This window comes from Acanthaster planci, linkage group LG05 (assembly GCF_054643075.1).
Source record: "Acanthaster planci isolate LZ-2023a linkage group LG05, COTS_SCS, whole genome shotgun sequence".
In the NCBI taxonomy this organism is placed as follows: Eukaryota; Metazoa; Echinodermata; class Asteroidea; order Valvatida; family Acanthasteridae; genus Acanthaster; species Acanthaster planci.
In genome coordinates this window covers 19,760,633-19,774,701 of record NC_141781.1, presented here as the reverse complement: position 1 = coordinate 19,774,701, position 14,069 = coordinate 19,760,633, and the positions used below count along the sequence as shown (strand labels likewise).

General features: G+C 42.0%; 1 protein-coding gene across 2 annotated transcripts in view; it reads left to right on the top strand.

Moving 5' to 3' along the window:
* The first annotated feature begins 2,767 nt into the window (after positions 1-2,767).
* Positions 2,768-14,069, top strand: part of LOC110989440 (antigen WC1.1-like) — a 64,935-nt gene continuing 53,633 nt past the window's right edge. The window contains exons 1-6 of one of the 2 annotated variants that reach the window (XM_022253819.2): positions 2,768-3,000; positions 3,423-3,608; positions 6,129-6,342; positions 10,824-11,008; positions 11,479-11,646; positions 12,456-12,871. In XM_022253819.2, the coding sequence (XP_022109511.2) occupies positions 3,521-3,608; positions 6,129-6,342; positions 10,824-11,008; positions 11,479-11,646; positions 12,456-12,871 (1,071 nt within the window). In that variant the 5' untranslated portion in view covers positions 2,768-3,000; positions 3,423-3,520. The remainder of the gene's footprint in view (positions 3,001-3,422; positions 3,609-6,128; positions 6,343-10,823; positions 11,009-11,478; positions 11,647-12,455; positions 12,872-14,069) is intronic. The other variant, XM_022253818.2, reaches the window with a different exon arrangement.

The following is a 14,069-nucleotide window of genomic DNA, read 5'->3' as shown; positions in this document are numbered from 1 at the left end:
ATGCGTTTATGTCTGTGGCTGATGAACCGTGCACACGTAACACGAACGCTCTCCGCAGGAAGTAGACTACGTCCGTTATCCAGTCTTTATCATTGCTCATGTACAGGGAATTTAGTTGCAAAATTTCCAGCCATAGAATTCATTGTTGGTTTGTAAAAAATCTCTGTGTACATGTACTTAATCGGCTCCACATTGTAGTTTCAACCTTTGAATCAAAAGATGGCAGGACCGAAGAGCAAAAACGTGAATATCACAATCATACAAGCCAAGTTGTATTTTGAGAGCACATGCGTTCAGATACAGGCAATTTAAGCGCGTTATGCGCTGGACGCAGTGAATGCGATTACACGCGCTGTATAGTTTTCACAGTTAGACTGGCGGGCTATGCGTTTATATGTCTGTGATCCAGCCATCCCGAAATGAAAGGCACCCTCACCGGCAAAGAAGAGATGAACTGGTGGGAGGATTTCCGAAGTGGTTGTTCGTTGCTCAGGCCCGGCGGCATCACGGGATACACGTTAAGATCGAGTACGCTCAGCGCGTCCTATGCCGAACGCGCACAAGCCCCGGCGAGCGCGTAGTGAGTCCAAAACACAAACAGAAATAAATGCAGGACTGCCGCTGCAGCCGTGAACTTCAACAGGCCATCTCTCGCTCCGCTTGGAGTTGGACAATAATTTTGATTCTTTTCTCATTTGTAATTGAACCACTGCTCCTGATGCTCTGTGGTAAACTAATTGCTTGCTGTGACGTCGGTGCTGGAAGAACAAAAACTAGGACACCCCACACGGCAGAAATCATCGAAGCCCTGTACACGCATAGCGACCCATTTTTTAACTCGGTCACACGGACGTTCTTCGAAGTTCCGGTTTCCCAGAAAAAGAAAACCAAAACCGGGGCTAGGGATCATTTCCGGCTTTCTCAAGAGCATTCATCCATTTAACGTGGTTTCACTGGAGCATATGTGAATCACTGAAACAGAGCTTCAGTACACTGAGAACCCCCCCAAGGGCAATCAAGACAAGGCAAATAAAGCAAACTAAACAAAAACAAACAAAACCGATAACAATTATACAAATGCATGTACTTGTTTCACGCACGCAGTGGAGACATTCCTTTATTCACCTGTGGTTAAGGAAACTCGGAAAAAGGTGCTCTCCTATCTTTCTCGCATTAGGATAATTCCTTCGAGCTGGATTTTTAATGATGGTTTCCTGAACTATATTCCTCTCTCTTTTTAACACGGACAACCCTCACCACCCCCTGCCTCTGAACTGAGTTTTTCAAAGCGGGAAAAAATTGCATTCTGCGAGTCCACATCACATCTTCTAATCCTACATTAAGTAGACTTGTTGCTGAGGTTCACGTTATGCATGCCTCGCTCGTGGAACACAACGCACACTCACCCACAGACATCCCCAAATACCACACGAAGATGTGCATTCCGAACTGGGGCCAACTTCAAAATAGAAAATAATTTCAAACGACGAACTAACACGCTTCCGGTAGTAGATGATGGCGCCCTCTATCTGTACCTGCTGTCTCGCGAGAAAACGCCACAGTAGTTCGATCACCCGTGTGTATATAGGCCCCACGGTTTGATCTCGTCAAAAAATGTGTCTCAAAATGAAATCTCATCCGGGTACTGTGCTGCGGCTCATCGTCGATTGGAGGATGGAGCAACAACCGAGACACCAGAAATCAACACGCGTGCGTAATAAACTGCAGACTATGCTATAGTTTTGACAAAACGCTTGGTGCCCGACATATGGCGGGTTCCACGAAAAAAGACGACTGTTTTTCCACTTAGGTTGTCCGACCATTTGGAGCTATTAAAAATTGAAAATCAGCATGGTGAGTTCGCTCTTGGGCTGAGGCGGAGTTTTTGTTTAGTTTGGAGAGACCATATAATAGGATTTGAATGAAACTGGTGAAATGCTGAAATGCACGTATAAACACATCCCAAGAAAACTGACACTTGTCTACATTGCAACGTAACACGAGGGTCCACCGTCCCATAGCACACTCACAACACTACAATTACAGTGCACTGTCACTACACTACAACAAACAAAACAAAACCTATTCTTGGTCAGTTGCCAAACAGGAGATCACTGATATGAAAAAACTCCACTTTCTGTTCTTTCAGGATATCCTTTCAGAAACCTCGGTTTCTGTGGGACGCATCCAGGATTTCATGCCCGTGGGATCGAAGTTCGGGTCGGGCCTCCAATTACTCCCTTTGTAATAATTCCAGTAGTGAAGGTAAAGGGAATAATTATAGCCTAATGGTGGTGTTTGGAGTGCCGCTAAAACCGTATCCCTCGTAGACCTATCATATACACGTAAGCCTCAGCGACTTTGACAGAAAAAAGAAAGAATGTTCCACCTTTTAGTGCTATAATGAAATCGTAACCACATGCAGCTGTAGAAGGAAATGGTGTCTTATAATCTGCGTGCAAGACTGAACAAGCATTAAGCGGGTCACTACAATTCCTCGCAACTTTCTAATATGACGCAATCACACGCACGGGCTCATTCATGCATCCATGGGTAACCACACAAATCAGCTCGCCAAAACATGTGAGACAATCTTTGTTAATACAATCAACTTCGGCTTGAAACGTCATCTGCTTGCCTATTCACTGAAATTTTTAATACAGCGCACCTTCCACGTGAATGCTATAACACTTTACTGAGCTATTACTTGTAGCGTCGTTACTCTTATTGTAGTGAGTCTACCTATTTTAGAATGGAACGCGCTAGAAATTCTCAATGAAGTTCAGCGGCAACAACGTAAACACAAGGCCGGCATTTTTACTACGATAGTACAATACAATCGAGTTTCGCGCCAGAAGCTGACCGGCTTGCCATACTTCGCGTATTCCTGACAATCTTCGCTCATTTTTGGTACTTTGCGTGTCACAAAAAGAAGAAACCGACTGCAGTCTTCAAGGGGATCAGCAGAATTTTCCAACAGCAAACACATCGCAAATGCCGGTAGGTTTTTGTTTTGTTTCCTATTTTCTATGGGCCGGGCCGTACTGTAATGTTTTGTTATGCGTCGCCACATCAGAGGAATGCTTCTGTATACAAATTGGGTGTGACGGTAGAGGTTGTCACAGCGGGCCGGGCCTACTGTGATCTCTGATTTATTCTAAATGTTAAGCACCTCCAAAACCTCCCTCCCCAGACAAAATTTATATTTATATATAATAAAACTGAAACGAAGATACAAAAGAGAGTGACCGGTGTAAATGTGTTTCTGGCAAACTATTCACCCCATTTTCATGTTCGCAGCAATAACCGTGACTTGGGCTCGTTTGATAAATCTTCCGCCCCGATGTTGAACGATAACAGAACGTAGACGGGTTCGGTTATGTGGGAATAATGCCCATTACTTTTTCCTCCTCGTTCTTTAGGTAAGGCGAACAACCAGGCTGAAATAGCATAATTTTGTGGCCAAAACACGTGGGTGTGTGATCGACTAGCCGGTGAGGACACAGCCGCTGCAATCAGCATGGACCGGCTCATCACAGTGAGCAAACGATCCTCACTGATGGCACTCGTTCATATATTTTTGATCAGTTTTGCAACGTTAAGCAGAGGTAGGTGTCTGTGATACTTTGAATTTATTTAAAGCCCCTGTATTTTTTGTTCTTTTCCAACCTAATTTGATCTGTTATCGAATGGATCGTTTCTGTTTTGCATTCTCACTATTGCAATGTAAGCCATGATAATATACTATCCCCTAAGCTATGAGCCTATATAATTTACACGTGCATATGAAACATGGATTTTAAAAGACGTCCACTTACATTTTTGCTGGAAGCATAATTTAATGTTTACCGTTATAACAAGACAAAAGAATATCACAGACTGTCTGGAAGTCAAAATAATATCCATGGTATTGGTATGCCTTGCTTCCAATCAAAATAATCCGCCGTCACAACAAACCATCATTATAATATATGTAACATCCTGGAGTATGTGTGCCCCTGTTCCCACCCACGCATGACGTCTGTAATAAACGAAACACTCATTAATATTTCCCTTCGGGGTGCGCGGCCACACACAGTCACAGTCACAAAGATCAGCCAGAGCCAAGTTCCCACCGCAGGACTGAGAGCAGCCGGCGCATGCATGATCGTACCGCAGACTACGGCGCGCTTGCATCATCTTTTTTTTTTTTGGGTGCATCCATTTGGTCTTCGGGAGGAATGCTTCACGCTGGCTGTAATGCACACACCCTTCAAATGTACTACGCCTGTAGATTCTTGCTTGTCATGAAATGAGAAGCATGTAACAACAACGTACACTACATTGTACATTATTTTCCCACAGTTGACTCGAATAAAATATGCTTTTTATGAAATATCGAGTAGCCTGGAATAAGCAACTGTTTGTAAACAAACCCCAGCGACAAAATGTCCCCATTTCTCAAGGACCAATAACAAAGCGCGTTTCATCGCGCTTGAAGAGTTTCGACCGCTGGGAGCGCAGTCATTAACCTGTTCTCCAGGATGGTCCCTATACGGTCGATGCTTGATCAAAGTTGTAGATGGATACCAGTTTAATATTTTGGAACAACGCCTTAAGTAACTCAATACCACAAATAAATTGTTTAATGAGAAGAAATCGAAGCAAAACTAAAACCAAAAGTGATTTTATATTATTTATTTTGAGAATTACTGCCTCGGACAAGCCGAACTTAAGAGTTGTTTTGTTTCTAAAACAGCTATAATCTTCTAAGTTTCTAATAAAGCTGCTGTCTTTGAATTAAAATAAAATACACAGTTTTGTTTAAAATCCACATCACACAACAGAATGCGGACTTTGCGTGAATTCAGTCATCCGAAAAATTCAGTCATTCAGAAAATCTGTAGTCATGCCGTGAGGAAGATTTCGGTTGCTGTAACAGTCGTTTAACTAACACAGCAGAAACAGACGCGTCTCTGTTTGCCTCACAACAGGGACTTTTTACAATAACAGTGCATTTTGCTAGCGTGCCACCGAATGGTCAACGAAACCGGCCGAGACTGCAGCACTTTTATCCGTCATTTGTGTTTGAAAACATAATGCAGTACATGTAACTTGCAAGGGCCTCAATGGTCTTGCTCTCGTCGCCTATTGCTATATTTTTGGTTTTAGTTCGTTTCGTTTTTTAGGATTTAAATGCCATCATACACCACCTACCGAAATTCTCCGTTTTAAAATTTTTTTTTTAAAGTTTTTTGTGTATTTGATTATTCAAAGCATATATTTTGCTTCATGTAAAGGAGAGATCTCAAATGACGTTCATGGGTTAGGATTTACTAATTGTAGCTGTTCACAACTGAAATTCGGTAATCAGAATTCCGCAACGATCAATACATCTACGTCAAACGTTGTTTTCGCATTTGAAATAGAAATCAGATCAATGTTACCCTTGGCACTGCAACGGTTTGCAGCCTTTTTTCAAAGAAGGTTTTGTATAAGCCCAACAGCTGTTCACAAAACATTTCCAATGACGGTCTGATATTGCGCCGCTTAATTTTTATATGTAAGAACCAGTCAAATTATTCTTGCATCCGGTGACCTTATCAAATACACAAAAATGGAAGCCATACATGTGCGTCATTTTTTTTCACGTCTGCCAACATAGTCCGGTATTCCCGACATATAAGCTTTCCCAGCCCCTTCATAATCAATAGCTGAACTTTCCCCGGTCCTATTAATATAAGTGAAAACAAAACAAAAGCAATAAAAAGAAGAAGAAAAACAGAACAAAAAGAAACACATCTAGCAGAGACCATGCCAAAAGAAACAACCTCAAACACCAAACAAAGGGGAAATTTACAAAGAAAAACATTTCCATTGATGTTATTTGACAATACCAAGTGGAAGCAATTTTGTGCAGACTCTAATTTTTTTCCGATTTATCCTTATAGATTAGTTCTTTTCCATTGCTAAATAGTTCTCTCTCAGACATCTTTCGCAGTTGTGACTGAATGTTTTCGTTTTCATTAAGTCGGTTTTAAGTCAGTAAGCCGAGCATCCCATTATTAATGCCTGACTTTTGATCATTCATACATTATTCGATTACAAATGATAATAATTATGTCCATTTACTTCTCCAACAACCCCAGGGGCTGATGTAGCATCCCAGTGTGTTGCAGGCACCTACATGAAGTCGTCTTACCCCGAGGAGGGCCACCGTTGCGTTTCAGACTGTGGCCCCGGGTTGTACGGTGACGACTCGAGTAAATCTTGCCAGCCGTGCGCAGCCTTCTGCTACACCTGCGAAGTGGCCCCTGACAACTGCACGAGTTGCTCCAATCCGCGTTTTCTCCGTGGGAACAGGTGCGTATTTGTTTGCCCTTGCTTTCTTTATCACTTTCACAAAGTCGAAATTCCACACACGCGACTGGGGTTCGAATCCAACCAAGACAGATGGATTAGAGGAACTCCCCAGTATAGCGTGTCTTCGGAATCCCATATAGGATTGTCACCCTATACTTGTCGAATGGAACTTTTTTTCACCATTTTGTCTCGCAATGTTTTTCCCATTAGGCTTCATCTGCATTGCCTACATTTTGTGTGATTTCCATAAATAATTACGATTTCCCCCAAGTCGATATTCAGCTAACTCAGTGAATGCTGTATACAACGAGAATGGCAATATTCTAGGATCTCGATTTCAAATCATTAAAGTTGCTAAGGGATGTTTTGAATAAAACATGACTTAGTCAATGAAATAATCTTATTCAGTGTAACCTGCTAAATGGGTCGGTGCCAGACTATTTCGGTGTTATGCCTAACTTTCATTCTTTACATGTTGCTTTAAACATAAAGATATAACAAATCATTTATTTTAAATAATGCACCATCGCAACTGAGATTAATCTGTAATCAACTTTTACTTCCTTTGCTTTCATTTCTATTTTTAATTTCCCAAAATAAAAAGAAATAATATGGCTGACGTGAAAACTGTCAATTGCCTCCGAACTATTGTTCGTTTCTGACCAGATGCAGCTGCGCGATGTCGAACACCAGTCTTAACCGACGAATTAGCAACCGTGCGAGCGCGTGCACCCTTTCAATCCTTGCGCGCTTTGCCGAGTAGACTGTGTTCAAGGGGAAGCCATGTTTGATCGTAATCCCCGAATCTATCATATTCAATGTAATCTGTGAAATGGGGTGGTACCAGACTCTTTGGGTTCCAAACCTCATTTTTTTAAATGTGGCATAAAACATTTAGATATAGTTTATCACAAACTTGAATCATTCCAAACAGAAACTGGCATGAATTTGTATCAAACTTTTATTTCGTCGTTGTTATTTTTATTCTTGGGTTCCCAAAAGGAAAGGTTTTACCTCACTTTCAATTCATCATGGCCGACACATGAATAGTCTAGGAACTGCTCGCGGCAATTTGTAATTCGTGTCTTTATACATGTACATATCGTTGGAAATGGCCGCCTTTCACTGTTTTCTTCAAAATAACGGCTTGCCAGACAGAATTATTTCACATTCCCATAACTATTTTTAGACTCCCTGTTGCTTTTTAACAATTATTTTGTCAGTCACTTTTTGGATGGCTGCAAATGATCGAATGTACCTTTAATAAAGTAGGCCTATCTTCTCTTAACCCTGTTTTCGTGGAAGTTGCAGCCTAAACACCGCTACGTTCGCTTTTCCTTGTGACACACACTACACGAAGATGCACTGATGGTTAATTTTCGAGAATGAATTCGCGATTGCCAATAATACCTGCAACATGCCTCTACACCTGTACATGTATAGCTTAGAATGCATGAAGTTTATGCATGTGCACCGTCCAGGGAGTGGGCGGCGCAATAGATCGATTGCACCCACTACGTCACGTGACTTTAGCGGCCCTCAAACATCAACAAACATGGCGTCCTCCTATTGCAAAGTGTGTCAATAACAACGGCGACGGTCACTACAATACAGAGACTGATGGTGTGCTAAGTATAGGCTACTATATATTTTAAAAAAATCAGCTTGATATTAACAACACTTAAAACACGCTTTGCCATGGGGCGTGTTGATAATATACCCACTACAGGTCATGTGACTTCGCGGGCGCAATCGGTCTGCTGAGGGCAATGAGTGAACGGCTCTTTAGGTGCGGAGCTTAACATTTCTCCTGCAGACATACAGAATGGACAGCTTGGACTTTATTGAATACACCCCCCCCCCAAAAAAAACCGAACACTCTAAACTATGGATGCCTTGAAACATCCCGAGCATTAATTAACAGACCTAACACATAATGACGTCACTCTTTGTTTACGCGTGCGCTTTCCCATGGGAGCTCGACGGGTCTCACCCTGCCCCATTGCTATAGGAAACTTCACATGTAAACAAAGCGAATAAAAGTCTAGTATACCGACATATAAAGACCAGTTTATGTTGCTTCCACAACGAATAATGTCGTAGGATAGTGAATTTCCTCAATCCCCTCTGCAATGCAGATGTGGCCAGCTGGTGAAGTAATAAATCACACACTTCAAGAAAATGTCATCGCTTTAAAAATGAAAATAGGAAAGCACCTGTGTGTGTATTCTCCAGTCTCTTCTGTTGGTGTTGAATGATATTTGAATAAATCTTCCTGAAAGTTACTCAGAGGAGTAAAATTACCCAAGTACAACCGCCGTGAGACGCCGTGAACAGAGCAAAAACAGCAAACAAGCACACACAGCCCACAAAACTTACACCGTGGCCTGCATTTTCGGATAGTTGATTGCAGTTGAACACAAACTGGAGGTATTTGTCAATCAAGCTCAGATTGTGACGCTAATTTGGAAACTTACACCTAATTAAAGAAAGACATCGGGATGCAGAAAGTAATAAGCAATCTGCAGTGATACCGAAACAAGTTCTGATGACATGCCACACAGTGTCATCACCGTTTTGTTTACACTCTTATTCGAAAATCTGGCTGGCACGGTTAATGATTTGTATTAGAGACAATGAGACATATCGAAGTAGAAACTAGCAGTGCATATCCTGAAAAAATATAATAAATAAAACAAATAAACAAGCAACAGGACTCTACAATACTATCGACAAAAATACAATGACATCTCTTTATGTCGTGCCACAAAATAATTGTTTGCTAACACCCTTATTGAAAACGAAAGCTGGAGGGGAACAGGGGAAGTCCATATTTTCGTGAAAATCCAACACACGTGTTTGAATCTCCAAGTAGGGAGGTAGCGAGAAGGTCAGACCGTTGAAGCTCTGTCCTTTCCTGTACTTTACGTCAGATCTTCTGTGGAATTTACAAGATTAAAGCTCTCTTGGATATCAAAGCAAGGGATGGTTTTCTTCGTATGATAATCTGTATTTTGTCTCCAAATATTGCGCTCATGGCCGTCTCGGTTACGATACGGAGACAGCGCCGTAGACGAGCAATGCGTGGGAGGACTTTGGTTTTCAAGCTCGGCGCTATCTTGCTGCTGATGGCAAGTGCGTTTTTGCACGTGGGCCACCTTTTCTAGTGTGCAACATACGCAATAATTGTGCCAGTGCGTCTATAAGATAAGAGGTTATGGGCGGAACCAGCGTTTCATTAATTGCTTAGGGCAGAGTATAATGTGTCTGGGTGGTGGGACAGATGTGACGTTCTTACAACGGCACGTGATCCGGCCCACCTCCTCGTGATCATAACGTCACGGAGAAATCTCCGGTTAACGTTTTCCTTCGAATTATGCACACTGTACCGCAGCCAGACAGTCGAGAGTGACGTCACTGCCGTCCCCGACGGATGGAATTACCATCCTCGCGCCGTCTTAGAAAAGATGCCATTACACCGACCATGAGTTAGCTGAAGGCATCATCATTTCGACTGTAATTTACATGCATCTGAATACGGAAAAGCGTGCAAAGTGGCTTCGACATTTTGGACTCGCGATTTGCAGATCGCGGTTTCTATCGTAGGAATTGATTTATTTTTCTTTTTTTTGATAGTCATTTTGATTGTCATTTGACAGTTCCGGTTGTGTTAGAATGCGGGTATATTTCCTTACGATATTCTAAGGTTTAGGGACGAAAGAGGGGGAAATCCCTGGCATATTTGAAGCAGGAACAAAAAAATTACAAAAGCACTGTAAAACATCATGATCTTTATTGATCTCAGGTGATTTCCCATCAATGAGATGCTGTCGAAATTTTGCATATTTAATTCCATCGACGGAAGAAACTTTCGGCTTCCAGGGAAAAAATATTGCGCTCAGAAAATATAACAGGCGTCACTGTGAAGCCTAATCGACATATCTATATTTATCACCCATTTCTTTTGGTTATTTTACAAAATGTTGACACTTCCCTCACACTCTTACTTAAGGCAAACTGTCAAATCTAAACAATCTCAAATTCAGAACAAGTAGATGTAGTTAAAACAGAGTCTACATATTATTATACATTTAATATAAAAATCATAATTTATATGTATAATATAAAAAAATCATAATTTGTATGTTTAATATAAAAATCCATAATTTCAAAGTACAAACGATATGCACGCAAAATTAAAAATACAATTGACTATAATGTAAAATATCAAAAGTGAACCAGTTCTAAACCATATTATGATTAAATACAAGGAAAAAACTGAAATATATATTTATTGCATAAAGTTATATTAAATTCGTCTTACAAAAGAAAGTAAAAGAAACTATTTAGTACGGTATAGTGACGCAATTTTCTGAACATTGCTGAACAGTCTGCCGGTTAGTTCTGACGCACGCGTACAGGAAAGCAAGAACAGAAATACGAAAATAATAAGTGCGATTGTTTCTTCTGAAATGCTATAGATGTGTAATGGATTGTGGGAATATGTTCTCTCGGGGACCTGCGCGGACCAGGCTTAGGCTACGGGGAGGCAGCGACGCGTTTGAAGGCAGGGTGGAGATCCTACACGAGGGGGTGTGGGGATCGATATGCGATGACAGTTGGGACATACACGATGCACAGGTTGTGTGCAGTGAACTTCAGCTTGGTGAGTGATGAAAAAGCAACCCGTCATTCCTCGCGCCTTCGGTCATCGCTATAGGCCTACGCCTTAATAATTCGTCCATCTCGTCCAATTTGCCTTGTTTTCATGATGACTTTTCCCAGTCCTAGCCTCCATTTACCTCTCAATAGACGGCATTTGCGTGTCTTCCACCTTTATTTGAACTTACCGATCTATTTATCCCCCGAAAATGAAAAAAAAAATGGTCAGTTGCAACTTGCTGAAGAGATCGTCGATCCCACATTCCAGTTTTGAGTCCGTCGTTTGTGCATTTTGTATCCACGAAGTTAAATTTCGGATTGTGTAGTAGGATGATGCTGTGCACTGCGGCAGTTTCAACTTAGCAGCACAAGATTAAAAGTGACTGAGCGATGACGGAAGTTAGTCATAGTTTTTTAACCTACCTAGCTGCATGAGCTGCGTATGACTCAGTTTTCAACTTGACATATCTTCAGGTAACGCGGTTGAGGCGCTCAGCGTTGCCAACCGGTCTTTCGACGGGGCATCATCGCGCATGCCCATTCACCTTGATGACCTGGAGTGCCTCGGGACGGAGTCCAAGTTAGAGTTTTGTCCTAATCTTCAGTGGGGGAGACACAACTGCGCCCATTACGAAGATGCAGGTATGAGGTTACCCGCCACGGCTAATTATGCACGGTCGGTGATGCTCGCGTTATTTCTAATGAGCCAGTTAGTTTTTACATCCGAAAGTTTTAAACTAGGGACAAGACGATTTAGAGTGAAAATCAATCTCAATTTAGATTGACATACTCTGACAAAATAATCACTGCAGTCGGAGGTCAAGTGAAAACTGGATACTTTCGATTGAAGAAATTTCACACTAAAATTTTAACGTCTGGTCCCTAGTTTCCGACTTTTGGGAGTGAATTTTCACTCAAAACAATAAAGATACTTAAAAAACGGGCCATGTTTATGAAGCTGTTTATCGACACACACTCGTCAACAGCTCCCTTTCAAACATATTACCAGCAGCAAGCTACTGATCAAAGGAAAGTATTTCTTTTCATGCGATAGGCTTATTTAAATCAAATCGTTCCGTTTTCTTTATACAGGCGTAACACATTACTTTGTTTACAGAAACGTAAAGCTTGAAGGACCCATTTTAATTTTTATCTATCGACGGTTCGAGTCCTTGCTATACGTCCGATCTCTGAAGAAAAGCTAGTGTCTGAGTTTTCCTCGTTTTGAACAAGTCACGTAGACTCGGCACCAAATAGAGGAAAATAAGTTTTGTAGCCTACATAAAAAATAATTTTTAAAAAAGTCAATACACGAGTTTCAACTCAAAATAGAAGACGGCAAAGAATTAACAGGGTTAACAATGATTCAAATTTTAAAAAGGAGGAAAAACATTATCGTCGCTCAACATGCTCTTCAGAGTTGAAGGGAAAATGCAACATTTTTCCCACAGCTGTTCGATGCTCCGGACCAGACGTCTCTCGTCTCTGCGTAGCTTCTTGCGGAGATGGTTACTACCGAGTACCCGGCACCAATCGGTGTGAGCTCTGCTCCCCTGATTGCCTGACGTGTACCGACCACGCGGAGCACTGCCTGGCCTGTGAGGCCCCACGATTCCTGACGGAGGGCCGTTGCGTCCTCAACTGTGGCACTGGGAGGCACGGGAACACCCTGAGCCGCACCTGCGAGTCCTGCCACGACAACTGCAATAACTGCTTCGACGGGCCCATCAACTCCGTCTGCTCCAGTTGCAAAGATCACCTCTACCTGGATGGTGGAATTTGTGTCGAGTCTTGCGATCCTAAACTATCGAAGAACTTGGCTATTAGATTGGTTGGAGGAGTGACGGCCTATGAAGGACGTGTGGAGGTAAAGTGTACCTATTTCTACTTTTGTTTACACAATGAACGCAACTTCCAAACACAACTACTAACTTTTCCCTTCCCGACGACTGTTTCACGTCATGATATGCGTCGTGCACGAAATATAGTCCAAATCTCGTTCTAAGCGGAAATCAAGATGGCGGGCTGCGTATGCAGTTCTGGTAGGCTCGTCGTTCGATTGTAGCAACTTGGTACATGTAATGTAAGCAACAACACTTTAAACGTGTCTGCCGTGTAAATCTCGGCTTCCTTTATAATTGGATTAGGCCTAGGCCTAACGTTACCTCACTGCTGATGTCAAGTCATGCCAAATATTGAAGTAGGCCAAATGGAAACTAACGAAAAGTTAGGACTACATGGTGTACACGCGTACACGCATGGCATGCGTACGCACAAGTTCCGTTAGGATCCTCCGGTCTAGACCATTAAACAGGGCCCAACGAAGTATACGACGGAGGAGTATTCGTTGGGCCCTGTTTACGGGTCTACCTCCGGTCATGCCGGTCCAGGGATGTTAGGATCCGAGGCGCAGGATATTGTCATGGAAATTTAACAGCGTGAATCGGCAGAGTAATAATAATATATTAAAAGTAGATCATTTTGTTAAACTTCACATTCTCACTCACATTTCATACCCCAGGTACCATGTTTTATTCCTTCCTGCATGTATCAAGGCCTAGGGCCTGAAGGCATTATTGAAAATGATTTCCCACTTGTACAAAGCATCGTTGAACGCATGGTTGGATATACATGTACATGATGTAGGCCTACCTGTACATAGCCTTTTGTAGGCCTACCATATTTTCCTACTTGCAACACAGAAAAACCTTTTCCTGTGAAAGTGTTCACCAACTTTTGGGATAATCATCTTTTTGCACATTTGATTTTATATCTTATGATCTTTCAGTCCTTTTCCATTCATCTCTGGCCAATTTAAAAAAAATCACCTGGTGATATGTGTAATTTAAGTCCAGTTAACATTGATGTAGGAATCCATAACAATGAAAGGATGGTTTTGTACTCTTTAGGTTAGAAGGAAAAACTTGAAACTGCCTGCAGTGGGTCTCAAGCCTGGGTCCTTGTGTTCTGCTAGGGGGGAGGGGGCAGGGCCATGTACTTGTTACTGAAAACCTCTTAGCCATGCGCTCACATGGTCACGGTTGATAAATTTGATGTAGGCTTTC